Consider the following 17,859-nt stretch of genomic DNA (forward strand, 5'->3'; position numbering starts at 1 on the left):
TTCATCTCTCTCCTTTCACATTTTACTGCAAGCAATCAGGGGGAATCAAGCCTCTCTGCCGACATTTTGCCTAGAAAACTTCTCAGCTAAATATTCGATTTTGTCACTCACAAGTTTTACCTCCCACAAAACACAAGAACATAGTTCAGTCAAATTTCTTCATGACTTTATAAGAATGATCACCTCTTCTCCAGTTTCCAATAACATGCTTCTCTTTTCCATCTGAAAGCTCACCAGAATCTACCTTTATGTTTATATTTCTATCATGCACCTCAAAAGTCCTTCAGCTTCTGCCCATTACCTCATTCCAAAGCTGTTTCTACATGTTTAGGTTTTTCTTACAGAGGAACCCACTTCTCAGTACAAAAATCTGTCTTAGCTTGAGCTGCGATACAAAATACCACAGAGTGAGCAGCCTAAAGAAACAGAAATGTGTTTTCTCACACTTTTGAACACTGAAAGTCTGAGGTCGGGGTGATTGGGTTCTGGTGAGCGCTCTTTTCCTCTCCTGCAAATAGCCTGTGTTCTCATGTGGCAGAGAAAGGAAGAGGAATTAAACTTCCTAATGTCCCTTTTTAATAAAGGCACTAATGCCATCATGAGTGCTTCACTCTCATGACCTCATCTAAACCTAATGGTCTCCTGGAGACCCCATCTCCAAATACCATCGCATTAGAGGTTAGGGCTTTAACATATGAATTGTGTGGGGGTGGAATTCAGTCCATAGCAATATAATGTATATTTATTTATATATATATGTGTGTGTGTATATATGTATGTGTTTTTATAGATATAAAAACTGTATATAGTTTTGTGTATATATTACTGTATATATATGTTACTATATACTTAAGTGTAGTATATATTATATAGTCTTAATGAATATTGATCTGCAGCTTTCTTTTTGGGGAGATAGCTTACCTAGCTTTGTCATCAGGGTAATACTGGCTTCATACTATGATTATAAAGTGTTCTCTCCTCCAGTTACTTAAGAAGGGTTTGCAAATGATTGGTATTATTTCTTTTTCTAAACGTTTGCTAACCTTTTTTTCACTAAAGATTACTGGGCTAGATTTGTTTTGAGGGATAACTTTTAATTACATAATTAAATAATTAAATAGTTTTTTATATATTATAAATTACATATACTATTTTTATTTCTACTTGGTTCAGTTTCTTCAGTTTACATCTTCCAAAATATTTGTCTAATTCATCTCTAAGTAGTCTAATCTGTCCCCATTCAGTTTTTTATATTCCTTTATATTCCTTTTAATATCTATACTATTGTTAGTGAAATATCTTTGTACACTACTGATTTTGATAATTACTGTCTTTACTTTTTTTCTCTTTTGGAGGTCTGACTGGCTAAAGATTTGTCGATTTTATTGTTCTTTCAATTATAAATGTTTGATTACATTGGTATTGTCTACTGTTTTCCTTCTTTGTATTTAGTTGCATCTTCCAGTTTACCCTGTGTTGTAGATTACTAGTTTCGTTTCAGTGTGATTGGAAGAGATACTTTGTATGATTTCAATCTTTTAAAAACTTATTATGACTTTTTTTTGCCTAACATATGGTATATCCTGAAGAATGTTCCATGTGCACTCAAAACAATGTATATTCTGCTGTTGTTGAGTAGAGTGGTCTGTGTATATCTTTAGAAACAATTGGTTTGTAGTGTTGTTCAAGTTGACTATTTTCTTATTGATCTGTATGGTAGTTCCATTCCCTACTGAAAGTAGAGTGCTAAAGCCTCCAAGTGTTTTAGAGCTGTCTATTTCTTCCCTTAATTCTTTCAATGTTTGCTTTATATATTTTGGAGCTCTGGGGTTTGAGGCATATATGTGTATAATTGTATTGACTATTTTATCATATATAATATCAGTCTTTATCATAACAGTTTTTAAATTCAAATCTATTGTTTTTGCTATTGGTATAACCACCCCAGCTCTATTTGGTTCCTATTTACATGCAATATCTTTTCCCATTATTTTAGTGTCAACCAACATGTGTATTTAGATCCGTGTAAGTCTCCTGTAGTCAGTATATAGCTCAATCATGTTTATGTCTATATTCTGCCAATCTTTGTCTTTTGATTTGTAAGTTTAATCCATTTGCATTTAAAATATTTACTGATAAGGAAAGGCTTACATTCCTCATTTTGTTATTTTTCTTCTGTAATAGTATAATTTTTTTGTTCCTCATTTTCTCTATTACTGTTTTCTTTTGTGTTCAGTTGAATTTTTACAATGATATGCTTTGATTCTTTCTTATTTTCTTTTCTGCATATCTGTGGTTAGCATGGGGGTTACATTTGACTTTCTAAAGCTATAACAATCTAATTTGAATTGTTACCAACTTAACTTCAATTGCACACACAAAGTCTGCTCCTATATTTCTTTCTATGTCCCTCCCATTTTATATTATTAATATCACAAATTACATATTTAAACATCATGTATACACTAATATAAATTATAAATATTTTCATGTATTGATCTTTTAAAATGCTATAGAAATAAAAGGTGGAATTACAAACAAAAATTACATTAATAATTATATTTTATTTGGCCATTTGTTTAACTTTCTCAGCTCCTTATATCATCATATGGCTTGAAGTTACTGTCTAGTATTCTTTTCTTTCAACCTGAAGAATTCCTTTTAGCATTTCTTGTAAGATCGGTTTAGTGGTGATGAACTCCCTCAGATTTTGTTCACCTGCCAATGCTTTGTCTCCTGCAAGCTTAAAGAATAGTTTTGTTGTATATATAATTCTCAGTTGACAGCTTTTTCTCCTTTCTTGAGATTATATATATATATATATATGTGTGTATATATATACATATATATACACACATATATATATATACATATAATCATTGTCTCTGGCCTTAGAAATTTCTGCAAAGAAGTCAGAATAATCAATAATCCTATTGATTATCCTTTGTGTGTGATAAGTTGCTACTCTCTTGCTCCTTTAAAGATTCCCTCTTTAATAGTTTGATTATAATGTGTCAATGTGTAACTCTTTGGATATATTCTACTGAGAGTTCATTAAGTTTCTCGGGTTTGTGGATCATGTTTTTATCAATTTTGAAAGTTTTTGCCATTATTTCTTGAAATAAATTATCTCTTATTTTTCTTCTAGGATTCTAATAATGTATATATTATTCTACTTAATGGTGTCCCACAAGTCCCTTAGGCTTTTCTCACTTTTGTGTTTTCATTGTTCTTTCTGGTTCTTATATTTAGTAATTTCAATTGTCCTATACTCAAGTTACTGATTTCTTTGCTTGTTCAAATCTGCTATGAATCCTTCTAGTAAATATTCAACTCATTGTGTTTTTTAGCTCTAGAGTATATAATTTCTATATTTTTGTTGATACTCTCCTTTTGGTAATATATAGTTTCCTGATTCCCGTTAATTATTAGTCTATATTGTCTGTTAGATCTTTGAGCATATTTTAAACTGTTGTTTTAAAGGCTTTTTCTGATCAGTTTGATGTCTACACTTCCTCAGGGATGGTTTCTCTCAATTTATTTTGTTCCTTTGGGCCTTTATTGGGGGCTTCTTTGCTTTGTGATTTTTGTTGGAAATTGGTCATTTGAGGAAAAAAAAGCTATCTCTTGTGGTTTATATAAGGGCAGTACTTTATTGATTAACTGGACTTGCTCTCAATGTAGGATCTGCTAGAGGTAAAAATTTGGGATCTTATCAAGTTTTTTTCTGAGCATATATCTTGCCTGGGCCTCTGTGTGCCTTGCTTAATTTCTCCATATACACAGATACTTTCTAATGTCTCAATTTTCCTAAGAGTCACATCCTAGGTTCTTTTCAGAGGCTTAGATGATCGGCTGTATGTTTGTTTTTCCATTTTTGCAATAATAATTAACTTATGATAATGGTCTCCAGTTGCATCAAAATTGTTGCCAAAGGCATGAATTCATCGTTTTTTATGGTGGAGTAGTACTCCATGGTGTACATGTACACATTTTGTTAATCCACTCATGAATTGATGGGCACTTGGGTTGGTTCCACCTGTTTGCAATTGTGAATTGTGCAGCAATAAACTTTTGAGTACAAGTGTCTATTTGATAAAATGGCTTTTCCTTTGGGTTAATACACAGTAGTGGGATTGCTGAATCAAATGGTAGATCTACTTTTAGTTCTTTGAGGTATGTCCATATTGTTTTCTATAGAGGTTGTACTAGTTTGCAGTCCCACCCACAGTGTACAAGAGTTCCTTTGTCTCTGCAGCCATGCCAGCATCTGTTGTTTTGGGACTTTTTGATAAAAGCCATTCTCACTGGAGTTATGTGATATCTCATTGTGGTTTTGATTTGCATTTTTCTGCTGATTAGAGATGTTAAGCATTTATTCATATGTTTGTTGGGCATTAGTATGTCTTCTTTTGAAAAGCTACTGTTCATGTCTTTTGCCTAGGTTTCAATGTTTTGGGTTTTTTTTTTTTTTTTTTTGATGTTTACTGGCTGAACCGCTTCATTTCTTCATAGATTCTTGTTATTAGCCATTTATAAGATGTATAGTGTGCAAATATTTTCTCCCATTCTGTATGGTGTCTATTTGCTGTATTGATTGTTTCCTTGGCCATGCAGAAGCTTTTTAACTGAAGCAGGTCCCATGTATTTATTTTTGTTGCTGCTGTGATTGACTTTGGAGTCTTCTTCATAAATTCTTTGCCAGGCTGATATCTATGAGAGTTTTTCTGACCTCTTCTTCTAGAATCCTTATAGTTTCATGCCTTAAGTTTAAGTCTGTTATCCACTGGGAATTAATTTTTGTGAGTGATTAGAGGTGTGGATCCTGTTTCAGTCTTCTACATGTGGCTATCCAATTTTCCCAGCACCATTTGTTGAATTGGGATTTTTTTCCAACTGTATGTTTTTGTCTGCTTTGTCAAAGATCAGAAGGCAATATGATAATGGTTTTATATCTGGGTTCTCTGTTCGATCATTGGTCTAGATCTCTGTCCTTATGCCAGTACCATGCTGTTTTGGTTACTATAGCCTTGTAGTATAGCTTGAAGTCTCATAAAGTGATGCCTTCTGATTTGTTCTTTTTGCTTAACGTTGCTTTGGCTATTCAGGGTCTTTTCTGGTTCCAAAGGAAGTGTAGAATTATTTTCTCTAGATCTGTAAAAAATTACATTGGTACTTTAATCATTATTCCATTAAATCTGTAAATTATTTTCAATCTTCAATCTCTGAGATTCTTTCTTCTGTTTGATCTACCCTGCTCTTGAGACTTTCCACTGTGTTTTGTAGCTCCCTGAATAAATTCTTCATTTCCAGGAGTTCAGTTTGATTTTTCTTCAATATTTTGATTTCTTTAGTTAATTTTTCTTCCAAGTCCTGGATCTTTTTTGTGGTATCTTTGTGTTGGTTATCCATTTTGTCTTGCATAATATTCAGCTTATTTATGATCCATGTTTGAAATTCTTCCTGTGGCATATTGCTATTTCAAGTTTGGCTTGTGTCAATTGGTGGAGAGCTAGTAATCCTCTTCGAAGGTGAGGTTTCAGCTTGATCCTTTATACTCCCAGAGTTCTTTCACTGAGGCCTTCCCATCTGGATCAATACTTGGGTCCCTTCTTTCAGCTAGCTTTAGGCTGGACAGAGGCACACCGTGCACGGATCTTGGGCTGTGTAACAGCCAAGGTGAGCTGCCTCCTCTGTCACTAGGGGAAGCCCTTCGCGTGTTGTTCAGGATTTTGCTGCCTCAGCTAGGGGGCTGCTCCTGTTGGGTCCAGCCCCAGAGAATTAATTTGACCCCAAACCGGTTTGAGAGTCCCCTCCCTGGGCTGTTCTAATTGCAGAGGGAAAGTGACTTTTTCCTTGCCTCTTCCTCTCCTGAGGTGGTTTCTGCCTCTCTGAGCAAAAGACAGCGGCTGGTGGAGGGGGGGGTGCCCGCCTTCACCCAGCGCCCTGGCTGCTGCGGCTCCCGGGGGCGACGGTCTGCCCGCCCCGATGTCTGCAAGGTCCCCGCTCTGCTCCCTCGCGACTGGGGAAGCCCTCAGTGTTCACGCGAAGGCGGAGCTCCTAGTGGGGGTCCACGGACCAGGGGATGGAGTCGCCCAGTTCCCAGTCGCTCCGCAGTGGCTAGGCTGGGGACCCCGACGATGGCAGCTGCCTGCCTGCCGGTGGCTGGCCCTGGGGGCAAATGTTCAGGGTCCGGCAGGGACCAGGGAAGCTGGGATTGAGGGAGCCCAGCCGCCCGGGTAAAGGAGACAGTTCAGTGTCCCCCAGGTGTCTGTTGCTGCAGCCCAGCGCGAACCCTCTCCCGCGGGTCGCAGTCCGCCCACAGGGCTCCAGGGACCAAAATGCCCCCCGCTATTGTCTCCTCTCCACAGAGCCCCCCGTCTCCCGGGGTGATTCCGCACTGGCTTCAGGCAGATCCCTAACTGAGTGGGAGTGGTTGTCAGTGGGGAGACAGGCCGCTTTCCTGTGGGGCTGAACCCCCCTCACTCGCTGGTGAGGCGGGTACAGCCGACCCACGTTCCCCTCTCTATTGTCCCTCCTGCACTCTCCAGATTTTCAAGATCTGATTTCCCGTTCACCTCAGTCTTTTCTTGCTCTCTGTGTCCCACGCTGAGTCTCCGTGGGTTCACACCGCTGTTCTGGTGGGGGGGGGGCGATCCTCTAGCGTTGTGGCAGACTGAGATCCATGCCTTCCTCTCCGGGAGCACAAATCCAGGAGGTCACCACCACTCCGCCATCTTTCACCGAATTATTTTCAGTAGTATAGACATTTTAACAATGTTGGTTCTGTGGATCCGTGAGCATGATATGCTTTTCCATTTGTTGACATCCTCTGTGATTTCCTTCCTCAGTGTTTCATAGTTCTCCCTATAGAGGCATTTTACCTACTTGTTTAAATATATTTCTAGATATTTTATTATCTTTGCTGCTATTGTGAAAGGTATTGAATCTTTGATTTGATTCTCACCTTGACTGTTATTGGTGTATATGAGTGCTACTTATTTATGTACATTGATTTTGTAGCTTGAGATTTTGCTGAATGTATTTATCAATTCCAGGATTCTCTTGGCAGAATCTTTGGGGTTTTCTATATAAGATCATGTCATCAGAAAGAGAAATAGTTTGAGCTCTTCTTTCCCCATTTGGATTCCCTTGATTCCTTTTTCTTGATTGATTGCTCTGGCTAGGACTTCCAGCACTGTGTTGAATAGAAGCAGTGACAGTGGGCAACCTTGACGGGTTCCAGTTCTAAGCAGGAATGCTTTCAGTTTTCCCCTGTTCAGTATGATGTTGCCAGTGGGTTTGTTGTATATAGCTTTTATAATATTGAGGTATGTTCCATCTGTGCCTGTTTTAAGAGTTATTATCATAAAAGGGTGATGAATTTTGTCAAATGCTTTTCCTGCATCTGTTGAGAGGATCAGATTGCCTCTGTTTTTGCTTCTATTTATGTGTAAAATCACATTTATAGATTTATGTGTATAGAACCATACTTACATGTCTGGGATGAAGCCTACTTGATCGTGGTGGATTATTTTTTTGATGTGCAGTTGAATTCGGGTTGCTAGAATTTTACTGAGAATTTTTGCACCTATATTCATGAGGGATATTCGTCTGTAGTTCTCTTTTTTGTTGTGTCTTTTCCTGGCTTTGGTATTAGGGTGATATGGGCTTTGTAGAACGAGTTGGAAAGGATTCCTCCCTTCTCTATGTTATGAAATAATTTCTTCAGTATAGGTACCAGGTCTTCTTTGTAGGTCTGGTAAAATTGGGCTGTGAAACCCTCTGGTCCAGGACTTTTTTTTTTTTTGTGGGGAGATTTTTTATTGCTGCTTGAATTTCATTACTTGATGTTGATCTGTTCAGGTGTCTGTTTCTTCCTGATTGAGCATAGGAAGGTTGTATGTTTCCAAGAATTTGTCTATTTCTTGAATGTTTTCAAGTGAATATGCATACAGATTTTTATAGTATTCAGAGATGATATTTTGTATTTCCATGGTATGAGTTGTAATAGCTACCTTTTCATTTCTGATTGAGCTTAATAGGGTCCTTTCTTTTCTGTTACTGGTTAATCTAGTGAGAGGCCCATTGATTTTGTTCACCTTTCCAAGAACCAACTTTTTGTTTCATTAATCTTCTGTATAATTCTTTTGTTATTAATTTCATTTAGTTCTGCTCTGACCCTAATTATTTCTTTTCTTCTGCTGGATTTGGGGTAGGTGTGCTCTTCCTTTTCCTAATCCTTGAGACTATTCATTAGATTTTTGACTTCTGTCTTTTGGATGTAGGCATGTATAGCTATCAGTTTTCCCTGTATGACTCCTTTTGCTGCATCCCACTGATTTGGGTAACTCATGCCCCCTTTGTCATTTAGTTTGAAGAATTTTTTGATATCCATCTTAATTTATTCCTTGACCTAATACCTATTCAGCAGTAGGTTGTTTAATTTCCATAACTTTGTGTAGAGTTGAGTGTTTCGGTTGGAATTGATTTCTAATTTTATTCCATTGTGGTCTGGGAAGATACATGGTATAATTTCTATTTTTTTAAATTTGTTAGGCATGTTTTGTGGCCTAGGATGTGATCAAACTTAGAAAATTTTCCATGAGCTGATGGGTAGAACATATATTCAGTGTGTTTTGGGTAGAATGTTCTGTAAATGTCTGTTAGGCCCATTTGTTCTAGAATTCCATCTAAGTCCATCATTTATTTGCTTATTTTTTGCTTGGAGGATCTGTCTTGTTCTGTCAGTGGGGTGTTGAAGTCCCCAGCTATTATGCTGCTGCTCTTTATCATTTTGTTTAGATCAAGTAGGGTTTGCTTTGTCAATCTGGGGACCCCTGTGTTAGGTACATATTTAGGGTTGTTATGTTTTCTTGTTGAATTGTTTCCTTCACCATTATATAATGACCATCTTTATCTTCATTTTTGCTGATGTGAAGTCTATGATATCTGATACGAGAATGGCTATACCAGCCTTCTTTTGGTTTCCATTTGCATGAAATATTATTTTTTAGCCCTTTACCTTGAGTCTGCCTGTCTCCTTGTGGGTTAGATGTGTTTTCTAGAGACAGAAGATACTTGGTTTGTATTTTTTTTTTATCCATTCAGCCAGCCTTTGTCTCTTGAGTGGGTAGTTCAAGCCATTCACGTTTATTTAAAGTACTGATAAGCAGGGTGGATTTCTGTTCATCCTATTGAGTAGAACTTTATTGCTTTGTTTTACCTCTTTAGCCATTGTGGTATCTGGGCTCTGAGCTTTTGGGTGGTTTTACACTGGTGGGTGTCTATTGTACTGATCCATGTATAATGCAGTTCAGATTACTTCCTGAAGGGCAGGTCTGCTCTTGACAAATTCCTCAGTGTTTGCTTATCTGAGAAGGCCTTTATTTCTCCCTCATATAGGGAACTTAGTCTTCAGGATACAAAATTCTAGGCTGGTCATTAATCTGTTTGAGAAAACTGAGAATGGGGCCCCAATTTCTTCTGGCTTGTAAGGTCTCTGTTGAAAAATCTGCCATTAATTTGATGCATTTTCTTTTGTAAATTACCTGTTACTTTTACCTTAAGGCTCATGGGAGTGCCTCTTTCATGTTTACTTTGGCCAGTCTAATGACTTTGTATCGTGGTGATTGCCCCTTCATGATGAATCTCCCAGAGATCCTTTGAGTTTCTTGAACCTGGATATCTAGATTTTCAGCAAGGTCAGGGAAATTTTCTTTGATTATTCCCTCCAATAGGTTTTCTAACCCTTGTGTATTTTTGTCTTTGCCTTCAGGGATGCCTATGATTTTTATGTTGGGCCTCTTTACATAGTTCCGTATTTCTTGTAGGTTTTGTTTGTTCCTCTTTTTTCTCAGTTCTTTTTTTTTTTTTTTTTGACAGATTTGTTTAATTTGAAGGTGTTGTTTTCAAGCTCTGAGATTCTTTCTTCTCCCTGATGTAGCCTATTCTTAAAGTTTTCCACTGTGTTTTCTGTTTCCTTGAGTGAAATTTTCATTTCCAGAATTTCCATTTGATATTTTTAATAATTTGATTTCCTTAGTAATTTTTTTCATTAATTTCCTGCATTTTTTTTGTGGTTTCTTTGTGTTGAGTTTCTATTTCCTTGCATATTTCATCGAGCTTAGTTACACCCCATATTCAGAATTCTTCATCTGTCATTTCAAGCTTTTCATTTTGTTTGATATCCATTGGTAGAAAGTTATTATTTTCTTTTCAGGGTGGACTTTCACTCTGATTTTTCATGTTTCTGGAGTTCTTTCACTGATTCCTTCTCAACTGGCCTCTCGGCGAGACCTAAGGGTGCTAGGCCTGGCTTATGGGCCTGTCTCCAGGTCTCTGAGGATTGATACGTGAATGTGCCAGGAGGGGCGTGCTGGTCCTAAGTTGCAGGGTGTTCTAGCAGGTTTGGTGTACCGCTCAGGTTACCTTGACCTGCTGTCTTCACTTCTTCCTAACAGTGTATAGTGAGTTAGGTCCCCCAAGTTACTCTCAGTGACGACAGGTGGTACTTAGGAGTGTGATGCAGCTGCACCCTGTTTGCTTGAGTTGGAGGATGGTATGCTGGGCTATATAGTTGCTCTCTGCGTCATTGGTTGATGTTTGTATGAAGAGCCAGCTACGGAGATGTTGTTTTGTGTCTGTGGTAGACTCTAGTCCCCCAGGTAGAGTACTTGAGTTCCCCAAGCTTTAGGAGGACCTTATAGCTCCCAGGCGGTTTCTTGATCTCCACTACCACTGAGATGGAGGAGGAGCAAGGCAGTTCGTGGCTAGCTTGTGGGAGCCTGAAAGGCTTTGCACAGCCTTGGTGGTGGGGCTCAGAGTTTATATTCGGCCACTAGGGGGAGCTGCTGGTAAGAGGGTCAGGACAAGCTCTCCAAACTGGGAGGGCTGTTCACAGGGGAGGGCACTAAACGTTTGTATGCTAAGGCCCCAGGCTGGGTTCTTTCCACTCGTATCCACTAGCGCAGTTTTTCTGTGGGAGGGGTAGGCGCTCCCTCAAATGGCCACTCCTTGGACTCCCACACACACACCCTGGATGACTGAGTCAGTATATACTGTAAAGGGTGAGGAAATTGACCTGCTGTCAGTAGGTGGCACTTGCTGGAAGGAACAAGCTGCAGTGTTGTTTGGGGGTCCTGTGGATCAGCTCTAGTCCCTCAGGAGAAGCACTTGAATGCCCCAGGTGTTGGATAGGGCCCTGGAACTTCCAGGTGAGTCCTTATTCTCTGCCATCATGGAGGTGGGTAGGAGAGTGCAGCTGGGTGGGCTGGGTTGGGTGAGTTTGCCTTCAGGCTCCACAGAAGCTGGCAAGGTAGCTGTTTTGGCAGGGGTCAAATGTCTGCTCCCAGCTTCTGGGCAGAACCACCAGGGAGGAGCTGAAGTGGCCCCCACCCAACCAGAAAGTCTGCTTGTGGAGGCAGGAGTGTCTGAGATTCACAAATTGGTGAATCTGGGCATCACTCCTCTCCCTCTCCTCTGCTCCACAGTCTCACCCTGGCATCTGCAGGCAGGAGCTCAAGGCAGCTGAGCTCCCCCATGACTGTGCTGTGGCCCGGGAGGTTACCCACCCAGGATCCCATCCTGAGCCAAGAGTGTGGCCCTCCCGTGGTGGAAGGGGTGCTCCATTAGCGTGTTGCAGCTAGGACCCACACTGCACTGTCCCCCCTGTTCTGTCCATGTGGGGCTCTCTCGCCTCCCTAGACCACGAAAATCAGTCCCTGATCATGCCAAGAGAAGTGCTTTTGTCCCATGTTGCCTATGGAGTGCCTGAGCAGGATTGATGTCCCTCCACCTTGGGCCATGCCCTGCTCTGATGGAGCTGCTGGGCAAACAGCACCAGGGAGGGCTGGTGAGCAGGGAGCTCATAGTCTGAGCACCCCTCAGTCCACTGCAGGACCCCAAGAGGAAAGGCCTGAGCCCCACTCTCTGTGGGAAGCCTCAGAGTGGTGGCCCAATAGTCTTTCTCCGCAGTTGTGGGGGGGGGAGGAGAAGGGGAGGAAGAGAGTCTGGGTGGAGGAAAGCTAGCACTCTGGTTGTCTCCGAGCCTCTCTCTGGGAAGCCATCCACCAAGAATGTCCAGGCTATGGAGTGACGCAGATCACTCGGGACCCGCTGGACTCCTGTGGCTCTGGCAGTCTGGGCCTGAGTTGGGAAATGTCTGTGTGGGAATGAGCAGGATGAACCTGACGGGTTGAAGCCCCCTGGGGAGGACCAAGTGCACAGTGGGTGGAGAAGCAATATAGGAGCTGCTGTCCTGGCTCATGTCTGTGGGGGTGGGAAGTGCCCCAGGGGGCTGGGAGGCTGGTGCCCTGTCCATAAGCAGTTCCTAGCTCACTGTTGGCAGCAACCTCTGGACTCGTGTGGGCAGAAAGTCTCTCCAGCAGCTTGGGAGCCCACTGACTGTCAGAGATGCAGGGCAGGAAGATGCAGACTTCTCGCTGGATGGACTCCATGTTTCTCAGGGCTTGATCTTCTCCCACACCCTGGTCCTTCTTGTTCTGCACCACTTCTTCCCACTGAGTCTCCCAAAGGAGAGACTCCAGCATCCTTCCTCCAGACTCACATCTAATCTATGTCTTTCTATTAGTTTTTTCTCTTTCATCTGAAACTTCTTCTTACTGAGACGCTCCGGCAGCTAGTGTCTCCAGTCAGCCATCTTGAACTTGTCCATGGACATTTTTATTGAAATTGACTTGGTGTCCAGCTAACCCACTTCTTGAACAACTTATTCTAAAGCAGGGGTCTTAGTTGTAGTTGGAAAGCACTCTAACAGCTTTTAAGTGTTTGAACCAGGCCCATTAGTCAAATTGTAGCTTGGCTCCGAGATTCCTTTGACTAACTTAGTGATTTTTTCCTTAACTTAGTATGTAAGAAAAGAAACAAAGAGGAAAGAAATCAAATCCCTGGGAATTCCAAAAGATGGAGTCATGCCTTGCAGTAACTGCCACTTACTGCAGCAGCAGTTAGTTACCTTTAAAGCTGTATCTCTAATCAGTCACCCATCAATCGCCACAAACATCCAAAGTTCATATGGTCTGCCACAGCTCAAAATGATCTTGAACTGGAAGGTCAAAACTATGAGGAGCTCAAATACACAGTGAATAAAGCTGGAATTCAAGGACTTGCTCATCATCCCCTGGCTCAGTGTTGAGGACACAGAAGTCTAAAGGAGCCAACAGGCACCTGCCTGCATCCGTCATGGGCCCCGGCCGTCACCAGAAGTTTCCTTCAGATCCCATCCTTGTTGCTAGACTGTCAAAGAACAAAATTTCAACAACTTGAGTTTCGAACATCTAATTGGCTTTAACAATTCATGAACCAGGTGGCATCCAGTAGACACGAGCTCTGCCAAGCAGAGCATAGTACAGAGAGTGGATTGGTTGACGTCAGGTTACATTCTTTGTATGGGTTCAAGCGCAGGGGATATCCTTATCATGCCAGCTCAGCTTGACGGGGCCCCTTTTGGTTGGTTGCTGAGAATATCCTATTTTTTCTTTTCTTTTCATTTTTTTTTTGTTTTTGTTTTTTTTGTTTTTTTTGAAAACTGGCCTGTTTGGGGACTTGGCTATCATCTGTCCCCTGACTTCTTGGAATGTCAGATCTTTGAAGTAAACAACTTAGGTTTTATTTTGTTGATATAGAACTTCAGCAGAAGTCACTCCATTTGAGGCTGCCTGCCACCTTTTGTTTTCTAGTGATTATAATTGTCATGATTATATTCTAAGATTGAGTTGTTCAATGTTGAAAATGGTTTACATGGATAGAGGTTTTCAAATGGGGCTTCAACGTAAGGAAATCTCTCTGTGTTCTTTTTTGGGTAAGCACAGATGTCTGTATCTTCTTTTTGGGGGGGCAAGCACAATTAATTAAATATATGTTTTGAGTGTTAATTGGGGAAATTAAAACATTGCATTTAATTCCTCTCTTTCGAGGATTGCACCTTAATTGTTCCCAGTCCAAAGGCCCTTCATTAAACCTACTTACAGTGGAGAAGATTTGGATTGGAGGTCTGACTGCTTTTTTTTGTTGTTTTCAAACAGCTTTATTGAAGTATAATTTACATTTCATTAGATTCAACTTTATGAAGTGGAAAATTCCATGGTGTTTAATCTATTTACAGAGTTGTGTGACCAGTAATAACATTCATCTAATTTTAGAAACTTTTTCATCTCAGCCTGGACCCTATTTAAAAACTATTATTTTAGAAACTTTTCTTCATCTTACAAAGTGAATTTGCATCCATGAGCAGTTACTCTCAATCCCTGTCCCTCTACTTCCCTATCCCACAGTCCAAGCAATCGCTAATGGACTTTCTGACTACAGAGAGTTTCCTTTTTAATGTTATAGTATGTATCAGTATTGCATTCCTTGTTGTTGCAAAATATCATCCCACTGTATCACAATTTGTTTACCTATTCACTAGTTGATGAACTGTTTTTCCACTTTTTGGCTATTATGAATAATGAATGCTGCTCTAAACATTTGTGTACAATTATTTCTGTGGATATATGCTTCCATTTGTATTGGGTGGATGCCAAGTATGAGAATTGCTGGATTATATGGTGACTCTCTTTCATATTTTGAGGAACTGACAAATTGTTTTCAAAAGTGGATGCCCCATTTTATATTCCTGCCAACTATAAGAGTTCCACTTTCTCCACATCCCCACTGACACCTATTGCTCTGTGTGGTTTTGATTGTAGTGATCTTCATGAATGCAAACTGGTTTCTCTTTGTAGTTTTGATTTGCATTTCCCTAGTTTTTAATGGTGTTGAGAATATTTGCATTTGTTTATTGGTAATTTGAATATTTCATTTGAAAAAATGTCTATTCATATTGTTTTAATTGGGTTGCCTTTGTGTTGCTTATTTAGAAGTATTCTTTATTTGTTCTGGATACTAGACCCTTGTCAGATATATGATTTGCAAATAGTATGCACTCTGCAGGTGGTCCTTGCATTTTCTTGTTGGTGTCATTTGAAGTATAAAGTTTTTAATTTGGAAGACTTATCAATCCTTCTTTATTAAATTTTCTTGGTTTCTTCTTCAAATATCAATTGACCATAAATATTAGAATTTATTTCCGTACACTCAATTCTATTTCATTGATCTCTAAGTCTAATCTAATGCCAGTAGCACACTGTCTTGATACTGTAGATTTGTAGTTAGTTTTGAAATTGGAGAGCGGAAGTCCTCTAACTTTGTTCTTATTAAAGTTGTTTTGGACATCCTGAATCATTTTCATTTTTGTATGTTCTATTTCTGGATCATGTTCCATGGACATTTGAGAAAAATGCATATTGTGCTGTTTTGCCATAAAATGTTTTATAGATATATATTGGCTTATATTTTGTTTTGGTCTGAAATATCTGTGTTGATTTTTTTACTCAGATATTATATTATTGAAAGTTGTATACTTAAGTCTCTGTTAGTGTTGGATTTTCTATTTCTTCTCTCAATTCTGTCATGTTTTACTTTGTGTAACTTTTGGGGACTGTTCTTAGATGCATATATGTTTATAATTTTTATATTTTTTGATAGATATCCCAGCTCTCTTAATATTGCTGTTTTCATGGTATATCTTTTCAGTTCTTTCACTTTCAAATGATTTGTATCTTTGAAAATATGTCTCTTGTAATCACATTTAAATATTATAGTTTTAAGCTAACATTTTCTGTCAACAATTATTGTCATTAATTTATTGATAATGGAATTAAACCTTGTTTGTAATCTCTTTTTATGTTTTATATTTTCCAGTTTTCACAATGAATATGTATCATATGATTTGCATAATAAAATAATGTTGTTTAAAAACTAGTATGTTGGTAATTTAAAAAATTTCTTACCTCACTATATTGGATTTTAAATGAAAGAATAACAATCATTAAATACTAAGCAATGTACATTTAGATCTAAAAGATAATTATATTTTACAGTATGATCATATGGGTTCTGATACTGCTGTTGTCACTCAAAAAATTTTCCAGTTGATTGGATTGACGAATGCTGTAAGTATTTGCTTCTTAGTACTTTTGCACTTCCTGTGTTACTGGAACAATTTCTACACATTCTTGTATGACATGCCTGAATGTACCTGTTGTGTGATCCAGGGAAAATTAAGTTTAAGTTTCAGTTTTTTATCTGTAAAGGAGGAATAATAATAATTGTACATATCTAATTAGATTACTATAAAGATTAAATTATGTAAAACACTTGGCATGGGGCTCGTGTAAGTATAAGCATTTTAAAATGCCAACTATTGCTTGTATTATTAGTAGCATTTATTAATTATTAACACACTTTAAAAGATCCAATCTAGACTTACAGTTCAGTTTAATATTTTTCATAAGTTCATTTTCACACATAAATATTAAATCTGTTTAAACTGTGATATTTGAACATGTTTTCTGTATGTTTTCTATTTTAGATTTTTACTTCATTTAATATTACAGTTATTCTGTCTTCACTGGAACTTTGGGCAGATGAAAATAAAATGCTAACCACTGGAGATGCTAATGAGTTATTACACAGATTTTTAAAATGGAAAAGATCTTATCTTGTTTTGCGTCCTCATGATGTGGCATTTTTACTTACGTAAGCATATCCTGGCATTACTAAAGCTTATAAAATAAACCATATCCAATCGGACACAATTTTTGACAGTTGACAGGCCTTCAGGGGAAAAAATCTTTGTTATTTTTTTCTGACATACATAATATGAATATTATTTTTTACAGAACAGTTTAATTATTAGAATTATTGATATCACTTTATTTATTGGTTTCTAGTTAAAATTCACTCCTCCAATTTTATACCATATTCCTTCTTACCATAGAATGTACACCACAACATTAAATGTCTCTAACTCTGAGTAAAATATTAGTGATATCTTTTTGAAGAAATAGTCTGGGTGTGGCAGCTCATGCCTGTAATCCTAGCACTCTGGGAGGCCGAGGCAGGAGGATTGCTTGAGGTCAGGACTTTGAGAGGAGAAATATATCTGAATTCTATAAATATGGTAATTTAACCTTTGTCTTATGCTTTGTTGTCATATAGTAAAAATAAAACAAAACGAATAAATGGAAACACTATTGCGTATTTTAATACCTCTAACATAATATAGCTATGCTGTGCTTAAGATTTTAGTAGGTAAGTCTCCTTTTTTATTTAATAGACTCTTTGTTTTCCTCTTACCAATATTCACACACTCTAAAATTATATATAGAGAATTTTTAACATTTTAATCTTTTTTATTCTCTATCCCATAAATATGCCGTATCTTTGCATGGCTCTAGCAGGCTAATTTTTTCTCATTAAGTGGACACTTCAGCCCATAGGGTGTCTCTGCCCATTGATATGCTACATTGTCTTGGCTTTTAAATTTTAAGGGATTTAATTTATTTTTATAATTTTTATTTCAAGGGATTTATTTATTTTAGTTTTAGGGGAAAATACTACATAAAATGAATCTTTATTATGTTGCAGAAATCCATATGAAAATACATTTTCTATTATTGTTTTTTAAATCTATTTTATTATTTTCAAAAGAAGCTATGCTACACTATTGTTAGGTGGAAATATTTATGAGTTTGATATAAATGTACAAAACAAAAATTTGTCTAAAAATCAGTACTAATTGTGCTTACTTTTAGAAAATTACATGATTATGATTCCTTTTTAAATTTAAGTTACAGAGAAAAATCAAATTATGTTGGTGCGACCTATAAAGGCAAGATGTGTGATAGAAACTATGGAGGAGGTATTGTTATGGTACGGTATGGTTTAATATGCTTGGCTAAAATGTATAGATAGAATGCTATATAGATTAATATATAGTTAAATATTTTCTTATTT

At 38.1% G+C, this 17,859-nt stretch overlaps 1 protein-coding gene across 1 annotated transcript in view; it reads left to right on the plus strand.

The window, feature by feature from the left end:
- The window catches only part of ADAM2 (ADAM metallopeptidase domain 2), a 125,726-nt gene that overhangs the window by 48,660 nt on the left and 59,207 nt on the right, over positions 1-17,859 (plus strand). The window contains exons 13-15 of the mRNA XM_045535373.1: positions 15,942-16,013; positions 16,433-16,599; positions 17,694-17,775. Of these exons, the coding sequence (XP_045391329.1) occupies positions 15,942-16,013; positions 16,433-16,599; positions 17,694-17,775 (321 nt within the window). The remainder of the gene's footprint in view (positions 1-15,941; positions 16,014-16,432; positions 16,600-17,693; positions 17,776-17,859) is intronic.

Source organism: Lemur catta, chromosome 22 (genome assembly GCF_020740605.2).
Source record: "Lemur catta isolate mLemCat1 chromosome 22, mLemCat1.pri, whole genome shotgun sequence".
Lineage (NCBI taxonomy): Eukaryota > Metazoa > Chordata > Mammalia > Primates > Lemuridae > Lemur > Lemur catta.